Here is a 27820-nt window from a genome sequence, read left to right on the forward strand (position 1 = left end):
GATCTGGGCCTGTTCCCGGGAAAGCAGTATGTCATTCATATCGGGCTCGTTGGACTCATTAAAGGAAAAAAATGATTCTGCCAGTTGGTGGTGAGTAATCGCAGTTCTGATGTCCAGAAGATCTTTTCGGTTATAAGAGACGGTAGCAGCAACATTATGTTCAAAATAAGTTTAAAAAAAGTTACAAACAACTCAAAGAAACAAACAAAAAAACACAATCGGTTAGGGGACACATAAAACGTCAGCCTTCTTCTCCGGTGCCATCTTCACATACTTTCAGAGGACCACTAAAAATACAAATACACTTGATCAACGCTAAAAGAAGAAACATAGCCTCGTCGAGAACCAGGTTTCCCTGATTGGAAAGCCTGGTGAAGTCTATGGCCGAAAGTGGCTAAAAAGGGGTGGAGAGCCGGTGTAAATCAGTGACGCCTTGCAACACGTCAAACCGATCAAATGCATTGCTTGGGCGGAGCTTAACACGCAGCGCCAATCAAACACATCAAATCAATCAAATGCTTTGCTTGGGCATCGCTTAACACGCAGCACTCCTTCAACGGACATGTGGGGGGAGGGTTCTTGAAATGTAAAATACCTAAAAATGTAGCCGCTGGATGCCAGTGGACCATTCAAACCGTTTCCAAAGGACGTGACAACAACGTTTTTGGAGGTATGGCTACGTGAGACTAGAAGAAACAAGACAAGTTTATGTACAAAGCAAAGTGACAAACAGGTCCGGACTTTATTACTCCAGTTCTTGTGAGACAGAGTTGTCTCTTCTGCTCAGCTTCTACAACACCTAGACACAATTTTCAAGGCCAGGGTTAGCCACAGTGCAGCGGATTGGATACATTGGTGTCAGTGGTTGGATACTAAAGTCAAGGAGTTCATGACTGGATGTGGGTCACTCACCTGCTGTTTGGGCGTTGTGCTCTTCTTGACGCGGTTGAGGGTTTTACGGCTGTAGCACTCGCCGCCGAGGTGCACTTTGACCGCTCCAGAGTCCAGGGGGTCCGCCGTCATTTTGGGGAACATATGCAGAGTCTCCTAAAGAAGAAAAATATAAAGATGGAGGGAGCGAGGGAGGGGGAGAGGGAGGAGAGGTCATTTAAACTGTTTTAAAGCTTTCACTTTTCTTTATGATAGTGAGAAAGTTGGATGGAGATTGGAAGGAGATATCGTAAAACTCCAGACACAACAGGTACTTTTCATAGGTAGGTATCACATCTGGCATCAGCATTTTTACAACTAAACAGACAGACGTACCTGGTGTTGGCCACTCATGTTGATTCTCCTTAACAGTCTCCTTTTTTGTTCATTGAGTAGGCTGTCAATCTTCCTCATGGGCGGGAGGTACAACTCGTCTGGGGGCCAGAGTGGGAGGGACATAGAGTCTGTATGACTTATCTCATGACATCTTTCTTCCTAAATCCTACTCTCACTTACTTTTGATCAATACTCTCTTTACTCACTCCCAGGGCTGGGGCAAATTCCCTTTGAATTCAGTCAATTCAGGAATTAAACTGAAAATCTAATTCCAAATTATCATAGAGGAGCATTGCGAATAATGTAATTTCAGTTTATTGACTGAATGGACCAGAGGTCGACCGATTATGATTTTTCAACGCTGGTACCGATTATTGGAGGACCCCAAAAAAAAGCCGATACCAATTAATCGGACGATTTATTTTATTTATTTGTAATACTGACAATTACAACAATACTGAATGAACACTTATTTTTAACTTAATATAATACATTAATAAAATCAATTTAGCCTCAAATAAATAATGAATGTAAGAAAGCTAACGTTTAAGTTCCTTGCTCAGAACATGAGTACATATGAAAGCTGGTGGTTCCTTTTAACATGAGTCTTCAATATTCCCAGGTAAGAAGTTTTAGGTTGTAGTTATTATATGAATTATAGGACTATTTCTCTCTATACCATTTGTATTTCATATACCTTTGGCTATTGGATGTTCTTATAGGCACTTTAGTATTGCCAGTATAACATTATAGCTTCCATCCCTCTCCTCGTCCCTACCTGGGCTCAAAACAGGAACACATCGACAACAGCCACCCCCGAAGCAGCGTTACCCATGCAGAGCAAGGGGAATAACTACTCCAAGTAGCCATTTCACATCGGTTACACCAGCCTAATCTCGGGAGTTGATGGGCTTGAAGTCATAAACAGCGCAATGTTTGAAGCACAGCAAAGAGCTGCTGGCAAATCATAGACTTAATTATAACATAATAACACACAGAAATACGAGCCATAGGTCATTAATTTGGTCGAATCCGGAAACTATCATCTTGAAAACTAGACGTTTATTCTTTCAGTGAAATATGGAACCGTTGTATATTTTATCTAACGGGTGGCATCCATAAGTCCAAATATTCCTGTTACATCGCACAACCTTCAATGTTATGTCATAATTATGTAAAATTCTGGCAAATTAGGTGGCCCAAACTGTTGCATATACCCTGACTCTGCGTGCAATGAACGCAAGAGAAGTGACACAATTTCACCTGGTTAATATTGGCTGCTAACCTGGATTTCTTTTAGCTAAATATGCAGGTTTAAAAATATATACTTCTGTGTATTGATTTTAAGAAAGGCATTGATGTTTATGGTTAGGTACACGTTGGAGCAACGACAGTCCTTTTTCGCGAATACGCACCGCATCGATTATATGCAGCGCAGGACACGCTAGATAAACTAGTAATATTATCAACCATGTGCAGTTAACTAGTGATTAGGATTGATTGATTGATTGATTGTTTTTTACAAGATAAGTTTAATGCTAGCTAGCAACTTACCTTGGCTTACTGTATTTGCGTAACATGCAGTATCCTCGTGGAGTGCAATGAGAGGCAGGTGGTTAGAGCGTTGGACTAGTTAACTGTACCGTTGCAAGATTGAATCCCCGAGCTGACAAGGTAAAAATATGTTGTTCTGCCCCTGAACAAGGCAGTTAACCCACCATTCCTAGGCTGTCATTGTAAATAAGAATGTGTTCTTAACTGACTTGCCTAGTTAAATAAAAGTTAAATAAAGGTGTAACAAAAATAAATACAAAATATATTTTTTAATCGGCCAAATTGGTGTCCAAAAATACTGATTTCCGATTGTTATGAAAACTTGAAATCGGCCGACTTCTAGAATGAACATTGAATTTACCCCAAACCTGATCACATCATCACCCCATCCCTCTCACCGTCTGTGTCCTCCAGGGCTTGAATCATGTCGGGGTCAAGTGCTGTACTGACCAGCATCTCTATGTAACTCCTGAACATCTCCCTCATGGCTCGACTGTTCATCCCCCCTCTCATTGGGGCTACAGGGGAGAGAAAGAGAGAGTGAGTGAGTGAGTGAGTGAGTGAGTGAGTGAGTGAGTGAGTGAGTGAGAGTGAGTGAGAGAGTGAGTGAGTGAGAGAGAGAGAGAGAGAGAGAGAGAGAGAGAGAGAGAGAGAGAGAGAGAGAGAGAGAGAGAGAGAGAGAGAGAGAGAGAGAGAGAGAGAAAATATGTTACTGAGTGGGTTTGAACTTGGGGCTCCAGTGTGTTACAAGACTTAACTCTCTGAGTTTTTGCCAAGCCATTACACATAAATATACATACCAAAATTGCATTAACACACAGTTACACACACACACACACACAAACAACAAAAAATAATCCCTCACCTTGGTCTTCGCTGGGCCCATCGAGGGAGGAGTCTGAGTCAGAGGGGACTTCCTTCAGCCACTTCTTCCTCTTCTTGGGTGGAGGCTCCACCTTCACTAGCCTGGCCCTCGATGGGCGCTCTGTCTTCTTCTCTCCTCCTCCTCTCTTCTCCTCCCCCACTCTCTTTCGGTCCACTTCACTGCTTCTTCTCTCCACCTTCTCCTCAGGTGGTGAATGCCTCTTCTCTTTTTCTTCTCTCTCCTCCTTCTCTCGCGCCCTCTCTCGCTGTTTATCTTTTTCCCTCTCCCTCTCTCGCTCCTTTTCTTTTTCCCTCCTCTCTCGCTCCTTCTGCTCCCTCTCCTTCTCTTTCTGCACTCTTGCTTTGTCATTTTGCTCCCTCTCTTTCTCCTTCTCTTTCTCCTTTTGCTCTCTCGCTTTCTCATTTTCCTCCCTCTCTTTCTCTTTTTGCTCCCTCTCTTTCTGCTCTTTCTCTTTTTCCTTTTGTTTTCTCTCTTTCTCTCTATCTTTCTCCTTTTGATCTCTCGCTTTCTCCTTTTGTTCCCTCTCTTTCTCTTTCTGCTCCTTTTCCTTTTGCGCTCTCTCTTTCTGCTCCTTCTCTTTTCCCTTTTGCTTCCTCTCTTTTTGCTTCCTCTCTTTTTGCTCCCTCTCTTTCTGCTCCCTCTCTTTCTGCTCCCTCTCTTTCTGCTCCTTCTCTTTCTGCTCTTTCTCTTTCTCCTTCCGCTCCCTCTCATCTCGCTCCAATCGGGGTGGAGTTTGACCGATGGCAGGGGGAGGTGGCTTGGGGAGCGATGGGAGTGATTGACGCCTGTCAAGGTACAAAGAAATTAGTATTTTTGCAGGATATTGCTTCCAGTTACACATGCATGGAGGTAGGGGCTACGGTTCTACATGGGGTTGGGCACATATGACTCAAGACCCAGAGGAGTACGGCAAACACGCAGGGACAAACAGCGCAAACCTACCTCAACATGAGTCTAGGTCTGTGCCAGGGTTTACGTGAGCACACACGGACATAATCCTTTTTATTGAAATTCTCCAGGAACTTGACATAGAGGCGTTGGTACCGCATCTTGGCATCGCCAAAGTAGCCCAGATACTGAGAGAGAGAGAGAGAGAGAATGGGAGGGAAATATGTATAGAGAGATAATCATTTTAGTTATTATAAACAAACGATGTGTAGCTTCAAAATATTCGTACAACTATCATGACGATCTCATGCTGGATTGTAAATCCTTGCATCCATCGCTGGATTGTACTTTAAGATTAAAGAGAAGGAGAGAGTCTCCTGTATGAAATGGGATGTGAGTAACTCACGTTACTGGTGGCACAGAACTGCCTCTGTCCATCTTTGATCTCAGGGCTGAACTTCTGTAGCAGGGCTTTCTGCACTCTCCAGATGGGTGGTGGCTCACGGCCGGTCTGCAGGGCCATCTTGAGAGAAAAAGAGAGTATGTACAGTGCCTTCAGAAAGTATTCATAACCCTTGACTTGCTCCACATTTTGTTGTGTTACAGACTGAATTCAAAATAGCTTATATATATTATTCTTCTCACCCATCTACACACAACATCCAATAATGACAAAGTGAAAATATGATTTTAGAAATGTTTGCAAATGTACTGAAAATGAAATACAGAAATATCCCATTTACATGTCTGGTTAGACTGTACACTCTCCTTCCAGACTCACATTAAACATCTCCAATCCAAAGTTAAATCTAGAATTGGCTTCCTATTTCGCAACAAAGCATCCTTCACTCATGCTGCCAAACATACCCTTGTAAAACTGACCATCCTACCAATCCGCGACTTCGGCGATGTCATTTACAAAATAGCCTCCAATACCCTACTCAACAAATTGGATGCAGTCTATCACAGTGCCATCTGTTTTGTCACCAAAGCCCCATATACTACCCACCATTGCGACCTGTACGCTCTCGTTGGCTGGCCCTCGCTTCGTACTCGTCGCCAAACCCACTGGCTCCATGTCATCCACAAGACCCTGCTAGGTAAAGTCCCCCCTTATCTCAGTTCGCTGGTCACCATAGCATCACCCACCTGTAGCACGTGCTCCAGCAGGTATATCTCTCTGGTCACCCCCAAAACCAATTCTTTCTTTGGCCGCCTCTCCTTCGAGTTCTCTGCTGCCAATGACTGGAACGAACTACAAAAATCTCTGAAACTGGAAACACTTATCTCCCTCACTAGCTTTAAGCACCAGCTGTCAGAGCAGCTCACAGATTACTGCACCTGTACATAGCCCACCTATAATTTAGCGCAAACAACTACCTCTTTCCCTACTGTATTTATTTAATTTAATGTATTTTGCTCCTTTGCACCCCATTATTTTTATTTCTACTTTGCACATTCTTCCACTGCAAATCTACCATTCCAGTGTTTTACTTGCTATATTGTATTTACTTTGCCACCATGGCCTTTTTTTTGCCTTTACCTCCCTTCTCACCTCATTTGCTCAGATCGTATATAGACTTGTTTCTACTGTATTATTGACTGTATGTTTGTTTTACTCCATGTGTAACTCTGTGTCGTTGTATGTGTCGAACTGCTTTGCTTTATCTTGGCCAGGTCACAATTTTAAATGAGAACTTGTTCTCAACTTGCCTATCTGGTTAAATAAAGGTGAACATTTTTTTTTACACCCCTGCTAGAATCACCTCTGGCAGCGATTACAGCTGTGAGTTTTTCAGGGTAAATCTCTAAGAGCTTTGCACACATGGATTGTATAATATTTGCACATTATTCTTTTTAAAAGTCTTCAAGCTCTGTCAAGTTGGTTGTTGCTCATTGCTAGACAGCCATTTTTAAGTTTGCCATAGATTTTCAAGATGATTAAGTCAAAACTGTAACTAGGCCTCTCAGGAACATTCAATGTCGTCTTGGTAAGCAACTCCAGTGTATATTTGGCCTTGTGTTTTAGGTTATTGTCCAGCTGAAAGGTGGATTTGTCTCCCAGTGTCTGTTGGAAAGAAGACTGAACCATGTTTTCCCTGTGCTTAGCACTATTGTGTTTATTTTTATCCCCCAAAAAACTCCCCAGTCCTTGCCAATGACAAGCATACCCATTACATGATGCAGTCGCCACCACCATGCTTTGCTTGAAATTATAAAGAGTGGTACTCAGTGATGTGTTGTGTTTGCCCCAAACATAATGCTTTGTATTCAGGACAGTAAGGTAATTTCTTTGCCAATTTTTTTGCAGTTTTACTTTAGTGCCTTATTACAAACAGGATGCATGTTTTGGAATATTTGTATTCTGTACAGGCTTCTTTCTTTTCACTCACTTAGGTTAGTATTGTTAACCTCTACAGAATCGGTGCCTCCCCTCGCGGGATGGTTGAGCTAACAAGAAAATTTCCCAGGACATAGACATCTGATGGGCAGATATGTCTATGGGCAGAAAGCTTAAATTCTTGTTAATCTAACTGCACTGTGCAATTTACAGTAGACACTACAGTGAAAGAATACCATTCTATTGTTTGAGGAGACTGTGCAGTTATGAACTTGAAAATGGATCAATAAACCATTTAGGCACATTTGGGCAGCATTTGGACAACATTTTGAACAAAAATGAAATTGTTCATTGGATCAGTCTAAAACGTTGCACGTACACTGCTGCCATCTAGTGAACAAAATCGAAATTGCGAGTAACCTGTAATAATACATTGCGACCTTTCTCTTGAATTTCAAAGATGATGGAACAAAAACATTTAAAATAAATGCATGTTTTTTCTTTGTATTATATTTTACCAGATCTAACGTGTTATATTCTCCTATATTAATTTCACATTTCCACAAACTTCAAAGTGTTTCCTTTCAAATGGTATCAAGAATACGCATATCCTTGCTTCAGGTCCTGAGCTACATGCAGTTATTTTTGGGTATGTCATTTTAGGTAAAAATTGAAAAAAGGGTCCAATCCTTAACTACAATGTTTTTGATCCATCCTCAGTTTTCTCCTATCACAACCATTAAACTATGCAACTGTTTTAAAGTCACCATTGGCCTCATGGTGAAATGCCTGAGTGGTTTCCTTCCTCTCCGGCAACTGAGTGAGGAAGAACACCCACGGGAGATCATTTAGCTATTTGATTTGGAATTTTAAGACCCCTTTAGATGTCGTATTTTTCATTATTTGATAAAATAATTAATTTGGCCTTTACTACTATAGCCTACAGAAATGCATTGAAAATCACATCAACAAATAGATCATAAAGAATCAGGTTTTGAAGTCTGTCCTATATCTAGGAGATATAAGAAAGCTCAGGAAATATTTTCGTTATCCATTTTTTTACACATATTTAACCCCTAAATTTTGTTGTAACATAACCACCGCCATAAATTTGTACGGGTTACCTTCAGACGAGTGGGGGTCAGAGCAAAACAGATATTAGTTTGTAGCCCAAAAGGTTCAGCAATTGGCGCTATAGTCAGCAATTGGCACGTTAACGATTTCAGACAACTCCCGTAACACTTGTGGGGCTCGTAGAGCTGTTCAGATGCTACAGACGTTTTCGTGAGAAGAACGATTTTCGGGGTGTCTCATGGTCTGACAAACACAGCTGTAAGTCGGCCACCTTACACCGCAGATGCAGAAGGCCGACATAGGTGGATGCAGTGGATTTGATACCTGTAGTTTAAACTGACGGATTATGATGGGGATTTTTTAATTATGTTACTTAGACTGACGCACGGGCGTGTCTCTTATTAAGGATTAATAACTTCCCCATGCTCAAAGGGATATTCAATGTTTTTTTTTTACTCATTTACCAATAGGTGCACTTATTTGTGAGGCATTGGAAAACCTCCCTGGTCTTTGTGGTTGAATCTGCGTTTGAAATGTACTGCTCGACTGAGGGACCTTACAGATAATATGTGCGTGGTATAGAGATGAGGTAGTCCTTTAAAATCATGTTAAACACTATTATTGCACACAGAGGGAGCCCATGCAACTCATGGTGTGACTTGAACTTATTTAGGCTTGCCATAACTAAGGGGTTGAATACTTATTGACTCAAGACATTTCAGCTTTTCATTTTTTATTCATTTGTAAAAACATGATCCCACTTTGATATTATGAGGTATTGTGTGTAGGCCAGTAAGTGTGTGTGTGTGTGTGTGTGTGTGTGTGTGTGTGTGTGTGTGTGTGTGTGTGTGTATGAGTGAGAAGACAAGACATACCACCTCCCATAGTGAATGCCAGAAGCCCTCACCTTGAGCGTGCCAATGTCCTCAGTCCGCACCACAAACTCGTCCCTCTCCCGGAAGATGCCCTCGCCGGCACTCTCGCTGTCCTCCTCCTCGCTCTCTCCAGCAATGGCCGCATTGTCCTGCTTTTTGGCCAGGTGCAGAGAGGTGATCTTGGAGGCTGGAGCATCCTCAGGGGTGGGGGGTGAGGGTGGGGAGGAGGAGGGCGAGGAGGAAGGCTGGGCCAGCTCTGTAGCATCCGAAAGGGGAGGGGAGGAGGAGGGAGGGGGGGTAGTGGAGGGGGGCATTGCAGGGGATGGGGAGGGTGGAGAGGGCAGGGCCAGGGGCGAGGAGCTGGGGGGAGGAGAGGTGGAGGGGTTGTGGTGGGGGTGGTGGGTTTGTTGGGGGGACGGCTGCTGCTGCTGCTCCTCTTCATCATCCTCACGCTGGAAGGGCAGAGGGGAGGGTGGGGAGAGTGGTGGGGGAGGTAGGGGGAGGGGGAGGAAGAAGTGAGAGTGGACGGGGAGAGGGATGGGAGAAAGGGGGGTGGGGGAGGCCCGGATGGAGAATCTGTGTGTGTGGGGGGTTCAGAGTATATTACATCTTTGGAAATGAACAACTGTTTGTCAGACCATTCCAGAATATCTGAGATAGTTGGCTACTCACCATCCACTTTAGGAGCATCCAGCATCTCAAACTCAGGCTCTCTCTTCTCCTCTTCTCTCTCCTCTACTTTTTCCTCCACACCCCTAGACTCTAAATTCAGTTCTTCCTTTACCCTCTTCTTCTCCATCTCCTTCTCTTCCTCTTCTTTCTCCATCTCCTCTTGTCGTTCATCCACTCTGTCCATCTCACTCAGTCCTTCCTGTTCTGGGGATGGTGTATTTGGCTGTGTGTTGGCCTGTGTGTTGTGAAGTTGCATGTTTGTCTCTACTTCATTGTGCTGCTCCTCCAGATCGGCTACGTCCTCCTGCATTTGGACCACGGGCGGCGGCGTTGGTGGCAGCGATGGGCTCTGAAGTGGAGATGGGCTGGGTGGGGGCAGAGCCACAGCTGCAGCCAGTGAATGGGGCGTGTCGTAAAGGGCAGATATGGCCGAGGAGATGCTCTTCTGCAAGTCCTGGTTCTTACTGACAGAGTCCTCCTCCTCGTCGGAGGAGAAGGACGGCAGTGTCTCCAGGTTCCTCTTCAGCTCGTCGTCCAGACGCTTACAGGGACTCAGCCCATCCTCGCCCTCGCTACTGTCCCCAAACGGAGGGGGTGGAGGAGGGGGCGGTGGAGGGGGAGACGGGGACAGGATCCTACCCTTCAGGGAGGAAGAGTCTGTGGTTTCAGCTCCTTCCACTGGCCCTCCTAGGTCTTGTGGTCCACCAGGTCCAGATTCAGGCTGCTTCTTCCCCGTTTTGAGGAAGTCCAGGAAGGAGGCCATGAAATTAGACTTCAGCTCCGGGGGCTTGTCCTCTGTCTAAGAGGGAGGGGGGGGAGGAGATGAGGAGAGGAGAAAAGAGAGGGAAGAGGAAAGGTGAGGTGCAGACAAGACAGGGGAGGAAAGAAATAAGAAATATAATGGCAGGAGAAATAATGAGAAAAAGGTGTGAATGGGAAAATAAATAAAATAGTATATAGGAGGGAGATTTTTATATAGTATTATAATAAAACTTGGACAGAAACAAATGGTAATAAATCCCTAAATGCCATATAACCATATTTTTCCATGCTTCGTGTTGGGGTGTACCTTTACAAACCTTTCTCTTCCTCTGAATAGAGGTAGTTCACCTTACCAACAGCAAGGGGGGGGTCTGAGGGTGGTAAGAAAATATAATTGGGTAACCGTGGCAACAGCTACCCTGGCAACAGCCTTCTCTCTCCTCTCTCCCTTTCTCTCTGATTTATTGTCAGTCAGAGGCTGGCTGTCAATCACCTCAGACTCATGTCTCCGCTTCACCCTCTATAGGCTGCCGATATGCGCACACACACACTGCCTTACACACACAGCTCTATGTAGATACACACACGCGCACACACACAGCCTCACATATACATATACACACAGCCTTACATACACACACCTCTAATGCATCTTCAAAGCACAGCCAAATGGTGAGGTCATTTGTTTCGGCTGTCCTGACACTTTCAGATGTAAGTGGTATACCTCTGGGCACACTGCATCATTTCAACGTGGATAATTGGCTAATATTTGGTTGAGACATTGATCAATGAGATTACAACCTATATTCACCCACTTAAAAAAACAGGCAAAAGTTAGTTGAATTTCCAATGTGTTATCACTATGCTTTCAACCATTTAAAAGCACAACCAAATTCCAAAATAAAAACAATGTCTGATAAAACAATGTCTGATTTTTGGGGAAAATACAGTTATATAGCATTTAGGGATTTCTTACCATTTGTTTCAGTCCAAACTTTATTATAATGACATGTAAAATCTCCCTCCTATATACTCTTTTTTTTCTCTTCCCCATTCACACCCTTTTCTCATTATTTCTCCATCACTACACTTTCAACCATATAAACTCACAGCAAAGTTGAAATTGGAATACAAAGTCAGATATTTAGTTCATTTATACAATAGATTAATGTGATGTCACTGTGCTTCATCTAATAGGAGAACCAAATGACCTGGGTTGCAGTTGAGATGACATTAAAAGTACATGGTGCAAGTGATCAATGCCGTTCGAGATTCTGCAGAGATTATTACTGCGATCTCCACAGACCTGCGATGACCTATGCATGCTATCTTACGCGCACGGTTTATATGATTACGCAAGAAGAAATGTATAGCTACGGTAACCTCAAAATGTGGCGATTGGATGTGTCAATGCCGTGTGAGATTCTATGCAAATCATTACAGCAATCTCCACAGACTTGCAATGACCTATGCATGCTATCTTGAAGATGCACGCTTTATATGATTACATAAGAAGAATTTGGCCATGGATGTGTTACTCGTATTATTGTATTTCAAAAGTGATATTGATTTGTGTTTCGTTGTCAATGCAACCAAATATCAACATATGAAAAAGATTTTGATCTTCTACATGAATAGTTCCATCTGTGCAACTGACTTAGTCTGCCTTTAATTCCTGTTTTTCTACAAATGAATAATTGATATGTTGGATTCACGTCTCCATCACGTCTCCATCATAGAATAGGACTAAATCAAATCAAACTTTAAATGAACTTTCAATACAGTTTGATATAATTTAGTCCTATTCTTTAACTTAGATTTTGGTTGAGATGGAGACGTGAATCCAACATATTCATTTTCAATTTGCAGATAGACTGGAATTAAAGCCAGACTAAGTCAGTGGTACAGATAGAACATTTCAAGCAGAAGATACATCTCCTTCAAATGTTGATATTTGATTGCGTTGACAACCAAACACTAAATTCAATATCACTAAATATCATTACATTTTAAATCAATCAGAGTTTGAAACCTTAGGCCTATTGCATCGTCTATTTTTATTTTTGAATTCTGGGTGGAATTAAAACAATTGCTGTTGATGACTTTGAAAATAGCATCACTGATGATAGATAAAGTATGGTCACATATTTGCTCTGTTAAACCTACCCTTTGGAATGATAGCAACAATGACTCTACTTAGTTTTTAAGTGGAGCTCTCTCAACAATCATTCTCACAATAGCACATTGCTAATAGTCAGTGATAAATATGATAGCTGGGCTTTGTTAAAACTTTGGATGGGAGGGTAGCTGTAGCTAGATCAATTCTCCAGTAGGAGGTGCTTCCCAGCCTATTGGTACAAATTCAACATATTTCAACATAAGGTTTGTCTATGTTGAAATGTGGTTACCTTGATGACACAATCCTGATGTTGATAACCTCAAAACAATAGTGGATAACTTTTTTCAAATCTAATGTATTTTCCATGTAGATTCTACGTCACAATACGTTGACAAATTACGCTGAAACAACGTTGATTCAACCAGTTTGTACCCAGTGGGATATTTTCAAAACTCTTAAGTACAAAACTAAACTGATAACACTTGTATCTTATGCTCAGAACATTTGATTGTTCATGCATTGGGGTTTCACACATATTTCATATTTCCCTGAGTCATTCATACAAAATCCAATTATTTTGTGAAATACCAGGAGAATATTTTATTTAGTCACCAATACATCAGATAATGACGATAGGCTCAGCATTTAGTCAAGTTAACTACTATTCAATCCAATAGCAAAAAATTCAACATACACATTTTAACACGGCCATTTTTGAAGTGCTGAATAGAAAGAATAGTAGATGGTAAACATAATTTTCCATACAGTATTTGGCTATAGCTTGACATGCACAGATTTTCTTTCTGATTTGTATCAATTGACAGGTTTTGAGCGCGTTGAGATATACACTACATATACAAAAATATATACTCCCTTTAAAATGAGTGGATTCAGCTATTTCAGGCATACACGTTGCTGACAGGTGTATAAACACTGCCATGCAATCTCCATAGACAAACACTGCCAGTAGAATGGCCTCACTAAAGAGCTCAGTGACTTTCAACATGGCACCGTCATAGGGTGCCACCTTTCCAACAAGGCAGTTCATAAAATTTCTGCCCTGCTAGAGCTGCCACGGTCAACTGCAAGTGTTGTTATTGTGGAGTGGAAACGTCTATGAGCAACAAAGGCTCATCGGCAAAGTGGTAGGCCACACAAGCTCACAGAACGGGACCGCTGAAGCGTGTAAAAAGTGTGGAAGAACTTCACTGGCCTGCACAGAACCCTGACCTCAACTCCATCAAACACATTTGGGATGAATTGGAACGCAAACTGCAAGTCAGACTAATTGGCCAACATCAGTGCCCGACCTCACGAATGCTCGTGGCTGAATGGTAGAGTGAGAATAATGAGTGAGAAAGTTAGACACACAAATATCATACCCCCTAAAAATGATAACCTCCCCTGTTATTGTAATGGTGAGAGGTTAGCATGTCTTGGGGGTATAATATTTGTGCGTCTGTTATCTCACTTACCATTACTCACAATTCATTCAGCACTATCTGTAATCATGGTAGCATCCATATTAATGTAGAATTGTTTATAAACATATTATATTCTTACTGTATTTACAATAAGAATTACACAATGCTTTATTTACCATTAATTTATATTGGGCACAAAACAATTTGACACACAACCAAAACAAACAGCAAATGCATCCAACAAGTTTGTAGAGTCACAAGCTTAATGTAAACATTGCATGCTAGGAATATGGGACCAAATACTAATATTTTGACTACTTTAATACACATACAGTGGGGAGAACAAGTATTTGATAACCTGCAAAATCGGCAGTGTTTCCTACTTACAAAGCATGTAGAGGTCTGTAATTTTTTTATCATATGTCCACTTCAACTGTGAGAGACGGAATCTAAAACAAAAATCCATAAAATCACATTGCATGATTTTTAAGTAACTAATTTGTATTTTATTGCATGACATAAGCATTTGATACACCAGAAAAGCAGAACTTAACCGTTGTTTGCAATTACAGAGATCATACGTTTCCTGTAGTTCTTGACCAGGTTTTTACACACTGCAGCAGGGATTTTGGCCCACTCCTCCATACAGACCTTCTCCAGATCCTTCAGGTTTTGGGGCTGTCGCTGGGCAATACTGACTTTCAGCTCCCTCTAAAGATTTTCTATTTGGGTTCAGGTCTGGAGACTGGCTAGGCCACTCCAGGACCTTGAGATGCTTCTTACGGAGCCACTCCTTAGTTGCCCTGGCTGTGTGTTTCGGGTTGTTGTCATGCTGGAAGACCCAGCCACGACCCATCTCCAATGCTCTTACTGAGGGAAGGAGGTTGTTGGCCAAGATCTCACGATACATGGCCCCATCCATCCTCCCCTCAATACGGTGCAGTCGTCCTGTCCCCTTTGCAGAAAAGCATCCCTAAAGAATGATGTTTCCACCTCCATGCTTCACGGTTGGGATGGTATTCTTGGGGTTGTACTCATCCTTCTTCTTCCTCCAAACACGGCGAGTGGAGTTTAGACCAAAAAGCTCTATTTTTGTCTCATCAGACCACATGACCTTCTCCCATTCCTCCTATGGCAAACTTCAGACGGGCCTGGACATGCGCTTGCTTGAGCAGGGGGACCTTGCGTGCACTGCAGGATTTTAATCCATGATGGTGTAGTGTGTTGCTAATGTGTTTCTTTGAGACTGTGATCCCAGCTCTCTTCAGGGCATTGACCAGGTCCTGCCGTGTAGTTCTGGGCTGATCCCTCACCTTCCTCATGATCATTGATGCCCCACGAGGTGAGATCTTGCATGGAGCCCCAGACAGAGGGTGATTGACCGTCATCTTGAACTTCTTTCATTTTCTAATAATTGCACCAACAGTTGTTGCCTTCTCACCAAGCTGCTTGTCTATTGTCATGTAGCCCATCCCAGCCTTGTGCAGATCTACAATTTTAGCCCTGATGTCCTTACACAGTTCTCTGGTCTTGGCCATTGTGGAGAGGTTGGAGTCCGTTTGATTGAGTGTGTGGACAGGTGTCTTTTATACAGGTAACGAGTTCAAACAGGTGCAGTTAATACAGGTAATGAGTGGAGAACAGGAGGGCTTCTTAAAGAAAAACTAACAGGTCTGTGAGAGTTGGAATTCTTACTGGTTGGTAGGTGATCAAATACTTATGTCAAGCTAATTAATTACTTAAAAATCATACATTGTGATTTTCTGGATTTTTGTTTTAGATTCCGTCTCTCACAGTTGAAGTGTATGATAAAAATTACAGACCTCTACATGCTTTGTAATTAAGGAAAACCTGCAAACTCGGCAGAGTATCAAATACTTGTTCTCCCCACTGTAAGTGAATTTGTCCCAATACTTTTAGTCCCCTAAAAGTCAAAGATTCCTCCTTATTCGAATTCCTTATATTAAGCGAACCACACGGCACCATTTTCTTGTTTTTTAAATGTATGGATAGCCAGGGGCACACTCCAACATTCAGAAACCATTTACAAATAAAGCATGTATGTTTAGTGAGTCCGCCTTATCTTGATAAGGACTTGACCATTTCCTGTCCTGCTAAGCCTTCAAAATGTAACTAATACTGTTGAGTGTCAGGGAAAATGTATGGAGTAAAAAGTACATAATTTTCTTTAGGAATGAATGTAGTGACGTAAAAGTTGTCAAAAATATGAATAGTTAAGTAAAGTACAGATACCATAAAAAACGACTTAAGTAGTACTTTCAAGTATTTTTACGTAAGTACTTTACACCACTGCCTTAAAATGGGGGCGCTGTAAATTCTAAACAGTTCACCCGATATGGATGAATATCCTCAAATTAAAGCTGATTGTCTGCACTTCATAGTCTCATATTCATTGTATCATTTCAAATCCAAAGTGCTGGAGTACAGAGTCAAAATAACAAAAAATGTATCACTGTCCCAATACTTTTGGAGCTCACTGTATATTGTTATATACAACCCAGGTATTTCAGCAGTGCATTGTACACTACACTATAATACCAAATGGTAGCACATAGAGTGACTCTTTCTACTTTGTCCTATTGAAGCACACTGGCTGATGGAGTTTGATGATGTAGGGTTTACAGCCACATCCATATACAGTGGGGCAAAATAGTATTTAGTCAGCCACCAATACTTATTTTCCACCATAATTTGCAAATTAATTAATAAAAAATCCTACAATGTGATTTTCTGGATTTTTTTCTTATCATTTTGTCGTTCATAGTTGAAGTGTATGACCCACATACTTGTGAAAATTGCACCTTAAATGTTTTTAAAAAACTTACACACACCAATGTGTGGTTCTCTTTTGTCTTTCCCCAACTTTACTCTTGAAAAGCTTGAAATATCATTTGTGGAGCCCTCTGCCCCTCTATCTTTATGCTCCACTAACCACAATATCTAACTACACACATAAACTCTCCTTTGGATGTTTGTGTTCCAGTCAACGTTAGCCCACCACTGTCCTGACTGAGGTAGAGCCTTCCCTGCAGCCTTCTTGCCTGGCGAGTTTCCCAGCGCTGAAGGGATCTCTGAGTTATATGACTTGTGAAATATGAGTAATGAATTATAGATGATACTGTGAGATATTAGGTGTAGCTAGGGACGGATTGAGGTTTCTCACCGTGTTGGAGAGCTTCTGCATGGCAGCCCAAGCCTCTGGGGTCAGCTGCTCATCCATGTCCCTCTCCCACGTCATCTGTGGAGGCCACAAAGAAAAGACATGAATCATATGTTCAAAAAACTAAACCCATATTCAATTAAAGGCAGTGTCCGGCCAGCTTGTTTCATGAGGTAACATTTACATTGTTGGCATATCGGCACTGCTGTGCGCTACAAGAGAGGCTTAATTAATGATTCAATTGATGATTGGTGAATTGACTGATTGACTTTGCATTGTTGTCTAGTTGAGGTTATATTCCATTTCCTATAGAGTGACATGAGGAAACCGGTCGCCACTGTTTTGACTGTTCAAATCATATAACATGGACATCTGAGCACACTTGATTAATACTCAACAACAGTCTTTGTTGCACCACTGTGAAAATGTTGTATCATCTCTTCAATTAATTAAACTTACTGCATTATGTTAAAAAGGCATTACAGTCAATTGACACCAGTATATTTTTATAATTGCAACCGCAATTCCACTCGACTCCACTCCTCTCCCCCCTATCCCTGCAAATCGCACAGAAATGTACACTGTTCATTTCATTGGCCACTTTCCTGAGTCCACACTCTCCCTGTTGCTGAGGCAACAGCCGCCATTTTACTTTTACCATGACCAACCAGCAGACATCAACAGATGGAATCCAGAACATCAAACTCACACATAAAGAATCCATCTTATCGATCTCTACCCCAACATAAGAAATACATTCAAAAGCCCCCCTATTATCATACATGGCTGGCTGCTGCTACACTGTAATGCTCAGACTACAATCACATATTGATAGAGGATGAGGTGACTTGAAATGCTTTGAGCACCTGGAAAAGGGCCATGTAGAGGTTAGGAAAATGTGGTATTATATGTACCATCTTAATGACTTCCTATGAGATTCCGACCATTATTATACAAATACCGAATATAAATATACAGTGCCTTCAGGAAGTATTCACACCCCTTGACTTTTTCCACATTTTGTTGCGTTACATTTTGAATTTAAAATTGACTCAATTGAGATTTTGTGTCACTGGATTACACACAATAACCCATAATGTCAAAGTGGCATTGTGTTTTTAGAAATATTTAGAAATGTATTAAAAATTAAAAGCTGAAATGTCTTCAGTCAATAAGTATTTAATCTCTTTGTTATGGCAAGCCTAAATACTGCAAGTTCAGGACTACAAATGTGCTTAAAAAGTCACATAAGAAGTTGCATTTACTCACTGAAATAATAGTTTAACATGATTTGGAATGACTACCTCATCTCTGTACCCCACACAGAGCGGCAAGTAGCCTAGTGGTTAGAGCGTTAAAATTATGTTGTTCTGCCCCTGAAGAAGGCAGTTAACCCACTGTTCCTAGGCCGTCATTGAAAATAAGAATTTGTTCTTAAGTGACTTGCCTATCTACACTGGAGTTACTTACCAAGATGACAATGAGTGGCCTAGTTACAGTTTTGACTTAAATCGGCTTGAAAATATATGACAATTCTTGAAAATGGCTGTCTAACAATGAGCAACTTGACAGAGCTTGAAGAATTAAAAAAATAATAAAGTGCAAACATTGTACAATCCAGGTGTTCAAAGCTCTTAGAGACTTTCCCAGAACGACTCACAGCTGTAATTATTGCCAAAGGTGACTGTAAGGACAGACGCTGGGTACAGGGAGTGAACATTTAATAAACACGGACATGAAACAGAACACGGACAGCGTCTGGACATGGAAAAACAAAACGACAATAATGCTTACACGGGGAACAAACTGAGGAACAGACAGATATAGAAGGGGCAATCAACAAAGTGAAGGAGTCCAGGTGAGTCCAATATTGTGTTGATTCGCGTAATGATGGTGACAGGGGTGCAGGAAGAGCGGGAGCAGGCGTGGCACTAACATGTATTGACTCAGGGGTGTCAATATTTATGTAAATTTGATATTTCTGTATTTCATTTTCAATACATTTGCAAACATTTCTAAAAACATGTTTTCACTTTGTCATTATGGGGCATTGTGTGTAGATGGGTGAGATAAAAAAATTTAAAAAACTTAATCCATTCTGTTTTCAGGCTGTAACACAACAAAATGTGGAATAAGTCAAGGGGCATGAATACTTTCTGAAGGCACTGTAAATATTGTATACTATATATGCTGAATTTAAATATATAAAGTCAGATGTAGATTAAAAACATACTCGTTATCACATCTAGTAGATGTCCAAGTTCATTTTTTGGACTAGTTGTTCATATCAGAAATATTTCAGTTTTCTATGCAAAAGGTTGGTCAGTTTAAATGTAAGTTTAAATAAAGTGATTCCTCCCTCCCAAGCTGGTGTGTATAATGTGACAAGAAAGAGGAGAAAACTCTCAGGTTTGGTCACACACCACAGAGCGTTAAATCCCCAAAAATATGCATTGTAAAATGATTACTGATTTGACGTGATCCAAACCCCCAACCCTTTTCATAAGTAAAAAATTACAACTCCTACACTATGTGCATGACAGACAGATTTACACTTCAAATAACTTTGTCGTTCTCACTTTGTAATGAGTAGCTCTGCCGAAACATATATCAGGTACACCCACTAATGAGAAGAAATCTCTTTCAAAACCTCAGATGCTGTAGCTACAGTGCATAACAACAAATCAACAGTGAAGTACTGACCAGCGAGTTCAGTAGAAAAATAGAAAAATAAACATCATTGCTGATGAAATATTCAAAAATGTTATCTTTGTTGTTTTTTAAAATCATAGCAATGCATCACTACTGATTCTCTGAAACTATCCCTTAGTGTCCAATAGAGAGAGGCCTCCCTATCACCCTTGCCCAAGGATGTACATGTAGTGGTAAATAAGTTGGGATAAAGCTGAACACTGGTCAAAATGAAAGATGGTGAGTGAAGTAAACATGAACGCAAACAATAATAACGTAATAGGTACTATTTACAAAATGAAAAGGTGAATAAACAGTATTCACGAGCAATGCACGATATATCGGTGAACATATCGGAATCGGCAGAAATTAGCTAAAAATGCCAACATCGGTATCAAGTTTAAGGCCGATGTGAAAAACCAATGTCAAAGCTGACGTGCATATCTATATTATGTACGTACATGACGTAATGACGCCACGGGAAATCTTGCGCTGCACCTGCAACACAGCATTCCTAACCCAGCACACAATGTCTGCTGTGTGGATCGAGCAGTCAACAAGTCAAGCAGTCATTTGAAAGAGTAAGAACATTTCAGCGAGACAACTCAAAGGCGAAATCCATTAATGCCAAGATAATGGAATTCATTGCCCTTGACAATCAACCCTTCTCTGTCGTGGGTGATGTTGGCTTTTGCAACTGATGTACGAAGAGGGAGACACCCTGGACCCAAACTGCTACAGACCTATATCCATCCTGCCCTGCCTATCTAAGGTCTTCGAAAGCCAAGTCAACAAACAGACCACTGACCATTTCGAATCCCACCGTACCTTCTCCGCTGTGCAATCTGGTTTCCGAGCCGGTCACAGGTGCATCTCAACCACGCTCAAGGTACTAAACGATATCATAACCGCCATCGATAAAAGACAGTACTGTGCAGCCGTCTTCATCGACCTGGCCAAGGCTTTCGACTCTGTCAATCACCATATTCTTATCGGCAGACTCAGTAGCCTCGGTTTTTCTAAGGACTGCCTTGCCTGGTTAACCAACTACTTTGCAGACAGAGTTCAGTGTGTCAAATCGGAGGGCATGTTGTCCGGTCCTCTGGCAGTCTCTATGGGGGTGCCACAGGGTTCAATTCTCGGGCGGACTCTTTTCTCTGTATATATCAATGATGTTGCTCTTGCTGCGGGCAATTCCCTGATCCACCTCTACGCAGACGACACCATTCTGTATACTTTCGGCCCTTCCTTGGACACTGTGCTATCTAACATCCAAACGAGCTTCAATGCCATACAACACTCCTTCTGTGGCCTCCAACTGCTCTTAAACGCTAGTAAAACCAAATGCATGCTTTTCAACCGTTCGCTGCCTGCACCCGCACGCCCGACTAGCATCACCACCCTGGAATATGTGGACATCTATAAGTACCTAGGTGTCTGGCTAGACTGTAAACTCTCCTTTCAGACTCATATCAAACATCTCCAATCTAAAATCAAATCAAGAGTCGGCTTTGTATTCCACAACAAAGCCTCCTTCACTCACGCCGCCAAACTTACCCTAGTAAAACTGACTATCCTACAGATCCTCGACTTCGGCGATGTCATCTACAAAATAGCTTCCAATACTCTACTCAGCAAACTGGATGCAGTTTATCACAGTGCCATCCGTTTTGTTACTAAAGCATCTTATACCACCCACCACTGCGACCTGTATGCTCTAGTCGGCTGGCCCTCGCTACATATTCGTCGCCAGACCCACTGGCCCCGGGTCATCTACAAGTCCATGCTAGGTAAAGCTCCGCCTTATCTCAGTTCACTGGTCACGATGGCAACACCCACCCGTAGCACGCGCTCCAGCAGGTGTATCTCACTGACCTTCCCTAAAGCCAACACCTCATTTGGCCGCCTTTCGTTCCAGTTCTCTGCTGCCTGTGACTGGAACGAATTGCAAAAATCGCTGAAGTTGGAGACTTTTATCTCCTCACCAACTTCAAACATCTGCTATCTGAGCAGCTAACCGATCGCTGTAGCTGTACATAGTCCATCGGTAAATAGCCCACCCAATTTACCTACCCCATCCCCATACTGTTTTTATTTATTTACTTTTCTGCTCTTTTGCACACCAGTATCTCTACCTGCACATGACCATTTGATCATTTATCACTCCAGTGTTAATCTGCTAAATTGTAATTATTTCCCTACCTCCTCATGCCTTTTGCACACAATGTATATACACTCTTTTTTTCTTTTTTCTACTGTGTTATTGACTTGTTTATTGTTTACTCCATGTGTAACTTTGTGTTGTTGTCTGTTCACACTGCTATGCTTTATCTTGGCCAGGTCGCAGTTGTAAATTAAAACTTGTTCTCAACTAGCCTACCTGGTTAAATAAAGGTGAAATAAAAATAAAAAAAGGTTAACGGAAAAAGGCATCTAAACAACAGGTAGAATCCAAAAAAGACAAAGGCACTCACCTCCTGGGCTTGAGCTTTCTGCTTCATCTTCTCCTGGCTCCTAGTCATGTTCATGTCCATCCCAGCAGTGGGTCCAGGACTCAGGCCCAGGGAGGGAGCCGAGCCCACTGACCCGTCAGAGAGAACCGGGTCGGTGCTGGACAGGGAGTCTGTCCTTAGCAAGGAGTCAGAGGGAGACACAGAGGGAATAGGCAGCTTGATCTGAGAGATGTAAAGAAGGGATGGAGAAGAGTGATGGGTGTAGGGAAAAGAGGAACGCGACAGAAGAACAGAAGGAGGAATGAGGGTATTTGGGGAATGGCGAGGGGAAAAGAAAGGGATAGTTAAAGTGAGGGGTATAGGGATAGAGGATGAGAAAATGCAGAGAGAAAGAGAGTTAGTGGGGTAAGAGAGGAAATAACACAACTGATTTTTTACAGTGCCTTCAGAAAGGATTCACCCCCCTTGACTTTTTCAACATTTTGTTGAGTTACAGGCTGAATTTAAAATGGATTAAATTGAGATTAAATTGAGATTGAGAGGAAAACATGGTTCAGTCTGCTTTTCAACAGACACTGGGAGACAAATTCACCTTTCAGCAGGACAAAAACCTAAAACACAAGGCCAAATATTCCCTGGAGTTGCTTACCAAGACGACATTGAATGTTCCTGAGTGGCCTAGTTACAGTTTTGACTTAAATAGGCTTGAAAATCTTTGGCAAGACTTGAAAATGGCTGTCTAGAAATTATCAACAACCAACTTGACAGAACTTGAAGAATTAAAAAAATAAATAATGTGCAAATATTGTACAATCCAGGTGTGCAAAGCTCTTAAGACTTTCCCAGAAAGACACCTGTAATCGTTGACAAAGAAGTTTATAACATGTATTTACTCAGGGGTGTGAACACCTATGTCTGTATTCATGTCTGTATTTCATTAACAATGCATTTGCTAAGATTTCTAAAAACACGTTTTCAGTTTGTCATAATAGGGTGTTGTCTGTAGATGGATGAGATTTTTTATTTATTTAATCCATTTTGAATTCAGGCTATAACACAACAAAATGTGGAATAAGTCAGGGGTATGAATACTTTCTGAAGGCACTGTAAGCTTTACGGAGTCCATACAACTCAATATCTAAACATGATATCACTCTGCTCATGTCTCCCTTACCTTGATAGGCTTGAAAGTTTTATGGTCCTGTGGATGCTGTGCTTGTTGTTGTTGATGAAGGTGTTGTAGGTGCTGCTGCTGTTGCTGCTGTTGATGTTGAGGTTGTAGGTTTTGCTGCGGTTGGAGGTGATGGTGTTGGTGCTGCTGTTGTTGAAAGTGCTGTTGTTGGTGGAACTGCTGTTGTTGTTGCTGATATTGGAGGTCGGGAACTTTGTTCATGTCTCGGTGCATCTCTATCATCCCTTCCTCCTTCCTGCCACGCCCCCTACCCCGCCCACGACCCCTGCGGGTCTCCCCACCTACATTTCCCATCAGCCCCCTACAGTAGGGCGGCTCCGGGAGCGGGCGGATGCGAGGGCGCCCTCTGGGCCGAGGTGGCCCTTCACGTTTGGGTTTGGTTGGTTTCCTGCCCCTCTTCTTGGGCCCGTCGTGGGGTAGGAGATGGGGAGGGGGGCCAAGGGAGGGGTAGCCGGACGGGTGGCAGAAGTCCAGGTCACCCATCAGAGGGCTGAGGGAGCCCATCCCCGAGGCCCCTCCTCCTCCAGCCTTCCTGCAGCTGGACACCAGGTCGGGGAGGAGGTCAGGGAGCCGCCGGCTGTTCAGGCGGATGTCAGCGGGAACATCAGCCTTGTCCTCGTCACCCTCGAACTCGTACTCCTGGGCGTAGTTCTTCTTGGCCTGCGGCTGCGGGTCGCGGCGCTGCTTCAGCAGGTGGAAGGAGCTGGTCTTCAGCAGCTTCTTGGGTCGGGAGGAGCAGAAGATAGGCGACGTCAGCCCGGCCAGACCAGAACCTCCACCCACGCCCGTACCCCCAATCATCTTGTTGGCGGAGCTGTCCCCAGGAACTCCCTCTGGACCCCCCAAGCCAGTCTGGGACTGGATGAGGCCGAGCTGCTCTGTGTTCACAGTGGAGGGGAGCTCATGGGTTTTCAGGGACTCCAGGTCCAGATGCATGGTGCTGTTTTCTGTTTCCGTGAGGCCGTGGCAGTACCCGTAACCATGGTCGCCATGGTGACCCATCACATCATACACACCTCCTCCATCACTGGTCTTGACGTCCTCCATGCTGTCTGGTCCCTGTCCACGTGCCTCAGACATACCTTCGTGGACCCCTTGGCCTGCCCCGGGACCCCCGGCGCAGCTCGACTTGGAGTAGTCGTCAGAGCAGAACATATCCTCCATGCCGGGGAAGAAGGAGCGATCCTCATCCTGTAAGAGGGAGTCTGGGAAACAGATGGAGGTCAGAGGCACAAACCTGTGCTGCTGCTGCTGCTGACCTTGGTTCTGGCCCGCTTTCCCCACGGGGCTCACAGTGTCAAACTGGTGCTCTTTGAGCTGGTCCAACTGGGTTTGGCAGAGCTGGGGCTCCTGGTCCCTCTGGTGGGGCGGAGGCTGCTGCTGGGGCCCTGCGTTGGTCTCCAGGTGGTGGGAGTGGTGGTGGGCATGGGTGTGCGGGAGGGGGTGGTGCGGGTGGGTCTGCTGTTGGTGATGGACGTGGGGGTGGTGTGGGTTGAGGTGGTGCAGATGGGAGGGTGTGGTTATGCCCAGGTCTGGCTCGGAGAGGAAGTTGTGAAGCTTGGAGGCAGTTTGTTGGGAGTGGTGATGAGATGGCAGCCTGTGCTGCTGCTGTTGTTGTCTGTGTCCGTCACTACTGCCCCCATCTCCTCCCCCCACCCCACTTCTATCCGCGGCACCTCCACTGTCTCTGCTGTTGGCCCGAGACAGGGTGCGCTCCAGCATGTCCAGAGGAGAAACCGAGTTCTGGCTGGCTTGGCTCTGGCCGTAGTGGGCCTCCATAGCCTGTGACTGGAGTTGGAGCTGCAGCTGGGATTGAGCCTGGGGCTGGGGATCCACCTCCACTTGTCCCCCAGGCTCTGCCTCTCCACCTGCCCCCATCATGGCCTGCTGACTCATGGAGTGCTGCTGCTGCTGAGAAGCAGCTTGCTGGGTGTCCATCTTGTTGCGGGTAGTGTGGGACAGAACAGACTGGAGCATGTGGGCAGAGGGAGGCTGCTGGGGCTGGTTTGGGGGGGAGTCCATGAGGGAAAGGGAGGATTGGGGCTGTCGGGGCTGCTGCTGCAGTTCGGGTGTCTTCCGCAGGTATGGCAGCTTGGACTGGTCGGGAGGCTTTTTGAGCTCCATGTGAGGGTGGATGTGGGAGTGGGGGTGGGCATGTTGAGAGTGCTGGGTGTGTTGGGGATGTGAGGGGACCTGCGAGGGATGGTGGGGGTGCTGGGAGTGAGGGTGTTGGGAGTATGGGTCGCCCCTGCCGTATTGCACAACTGAGCCGAGGGAGTCGTGTTGCTGCGGATAGGGGACGTGAGGGTTGGGATGTGAGAGGGAGTCTGCCCCCCCTCTTCCTCCGCTGGCCCCTGCTCCAGACAGCCCTTGTTCGTTCTTGACCTGCTGCTGCTGCTGTTTCTTCAGAGACATCTCCAGCTGGCTCTCCAGGCCACCTCCGCTGACGTTACCTGCAGTACCGGGAACCATGCTGTTGGTGGCGCTGTTGGTGCGGATGACGCTCTGGAGGTGGTAGCGCTCCTCAGAGGCCTTGTTCAGGTCGTAGGCCAGACCTTTGCCCCCATCCCTGGCCTGAGTGATGGACTGGGGCGGCTGCTGCTGGGGGTGGTGCTGGGACGGGTGGGACGCAGTGCTCTGGGCATGCAGCAAGTGCTGGATCAGGAAGTCCTCGTCATCTTCCTCGTCTTGGGAGCGCTCTACTCCCAGCATGTCAGTGTCTGGCTTGGGCTTGGGGGGCGTGGGGTGGTAGGACTGAGGCTGGGGGCCTCGGGTGTCGGGGTAGCCCTGCGGAGAGGACAGGAAGGCAGGGGAGAGGACGGAGGAGAGGTATTTGTTTCTCCCGGGGGACTGGGCAGGACAGGCGGGAGCAGGAGAGTGCAGCCCAGGTCGAATGATGCTGGAGGGAGAAGGGCTGGAGTCAGGGAGGTGGTATGAGCTGCTACCACCTGATCCTGCACCCCCAACTCCTGATCCACCTCCACCAGCCCCTGCCCCGCTGCCGGCTGACCCTCCACCCCCTCCAGACCCCTGGAGGGCAGGGGAGTGCCTTGGGCCACCGTATCCCAACGAGGGACTGCCTGCTCCCCCAAGGGAGGTAGGCAGCGAGCCGTATCCTGAGTCCGTCCCGTAGACCACCTCGGCAGAGAAGGAGCGGCCTCCTGGCCCTAGTCCTCCATACCCTTTCCCAGAACTCCCAGGGCCAGAGGTCAGGTCCTGAGCCTGGGGGGAGCTGAAGCCCCCATAGGGCTGGTGGGAGGGGAGGTGTGAGGGAGGGGGCTGGCTGGGTGAGTATGACTGCTGCTGGGGAGGTGTCTGTCCAGGGAGGCCTGCGGTGGGCTTGACGGGGGCCACAGGGGAGCCATATGCTGACAGGCAGGGTTTAGGAGGAGGCTGCTGGGCTGGGGCGGATGAGACTGGGGGGGGAGGTGGCGCCGACTGAGTTGGGAGCTGCTGTCTGGAGGGGGCAGACGAAGAGCTGGAGGAAGGGTTAGCGTTGGAGTTTGAAGAGGACGAGGAGGTGGAGGAGGCTGAGGGTGGGGTGTGGGGAGTTCGGGACGACGAGGAGCCCGAGGAGGAGTAGCCACTACTGGAGCTGGAGTTCTTAGCCCCTTTCCGTAGACCTCCACCTGACCCTGACGAGGAGGCGGCTGAGGAGGTGTACGGGGTCTGGATGATGGGGCGGTACACTTGGTCTGAACGTGGGGAGGGTTTGGGGTCTGCTGAAGGGCTCTGCTCCCCCAGCGGACTGCAGGACACCCCTCCATGCCGGTGGTGGGAAATCTGCTGGTACCCCGATGCCCCACAGCTGAGGTAGTGCTGCAGGGGATGGGGGGCTGAGGAGGAGAGCTGCGACTGAGCCGGAGAGGAGCGCTGGTAGTGCTTGATCACGCTGTCCTGCCGTGGGATGGCCCTTTCCTGGGGTGGCGGGGGGGCTGGTGCCGATGAGAACACAGAGGCGTTGTACAACTGGGAGGACTGGTCCTGGAGCTGGGAGGACAGCAGGTTAAACTGGGGAGGGGGTAGGTGGCGGCCTGACGAGGAGGAGGTTTGCGGGGGGCCTGTGGGGTCCTGCGACCCTCGGTAGGCGGCGCCCTGCGAGGAGAGTAGGCGGTCGAAGCCCAGGCTGGACTGGGAGGGTGTCTTGATGTGCAGCAGGGGGTCGTGGGGGGACAGGAGGCCGTTGGACGTGGGGCTGAAGGTGGGGGAGTCCTGGAGGGAGAGCGAGGAGCCAGGGAAGGACCGCCCAGAAAAGGAGGCTGGGTGCTGGTAGGCCGAGAGGGAGGAGGAGGGGAAGGAGCCAGACCCGATGAAGAGCTCTGGCTGAGTGTGCATCGCTATGGGAAATGGAGATAGAGAAAAAGACAAGTAACAGAGATTATTAAAAATGTGCTGCTGTCCTTCATAACACTTAGAACATGATGAACACGACTCAGTTGTAC

The 27820-nt window shown here is 45.0% G+C and overlaps 1 protein-coding gene across 1 annotated transcript in view; it reads right to left on the reverse strand.

The window, feature by feature from the left end:
* LOC118358643 (proline-rich protein 12-like) overlaps positions 1 to 27820 on the reverse strand; it is a 44722-nt gene that overhangs the window by 8285 nt on the left and 8617 nt on the right. The window contains 12 exon segments of the mRNA XM_052480250.1: positions 913 to 1047; positions 1267 to 1364; positions 3219 to 3338; positions 3686 to 4491; positions 4649 to 4782; positions 5001 to 5117; positions 8917 to 9195; positions 9198 to 9460; positions 9557 to 10355; positions 17046 to 17120; positions 22208 to 22408; positions 23361 to 27715. Of these exon segments, the coding sequence (XP_052336210.1) occupies positions 913 to 1047; positions 1267 to 1364; positions 3219 to 3338; positions 3686 to 4491; positions 4649 to 4782; positions 5001 to 5117; positions 8917 to 9195; positions 9198 to 9460; positions 9557 to 10355; positions 17046 to 17120; positions 22208 to 22408; positions 23361 to 27715 (7382 nt within the window).

Source organism: Oncorhynchus keta, chromosome 26 (genome assembly GCF_023373465.1).
Source record: "Oncorhynchus keta strain PuntledgeMale-10-30-2019 chromosome 26, Oket_V2, whole genome shotgun sequence".
Taxonomy (NCBI): Eukaryota; Metazoa; Chordata; class Actinopteri; order Salmoniformes; family Salmonidae; genus Oncorhynchus; species Oncorhynchus keta.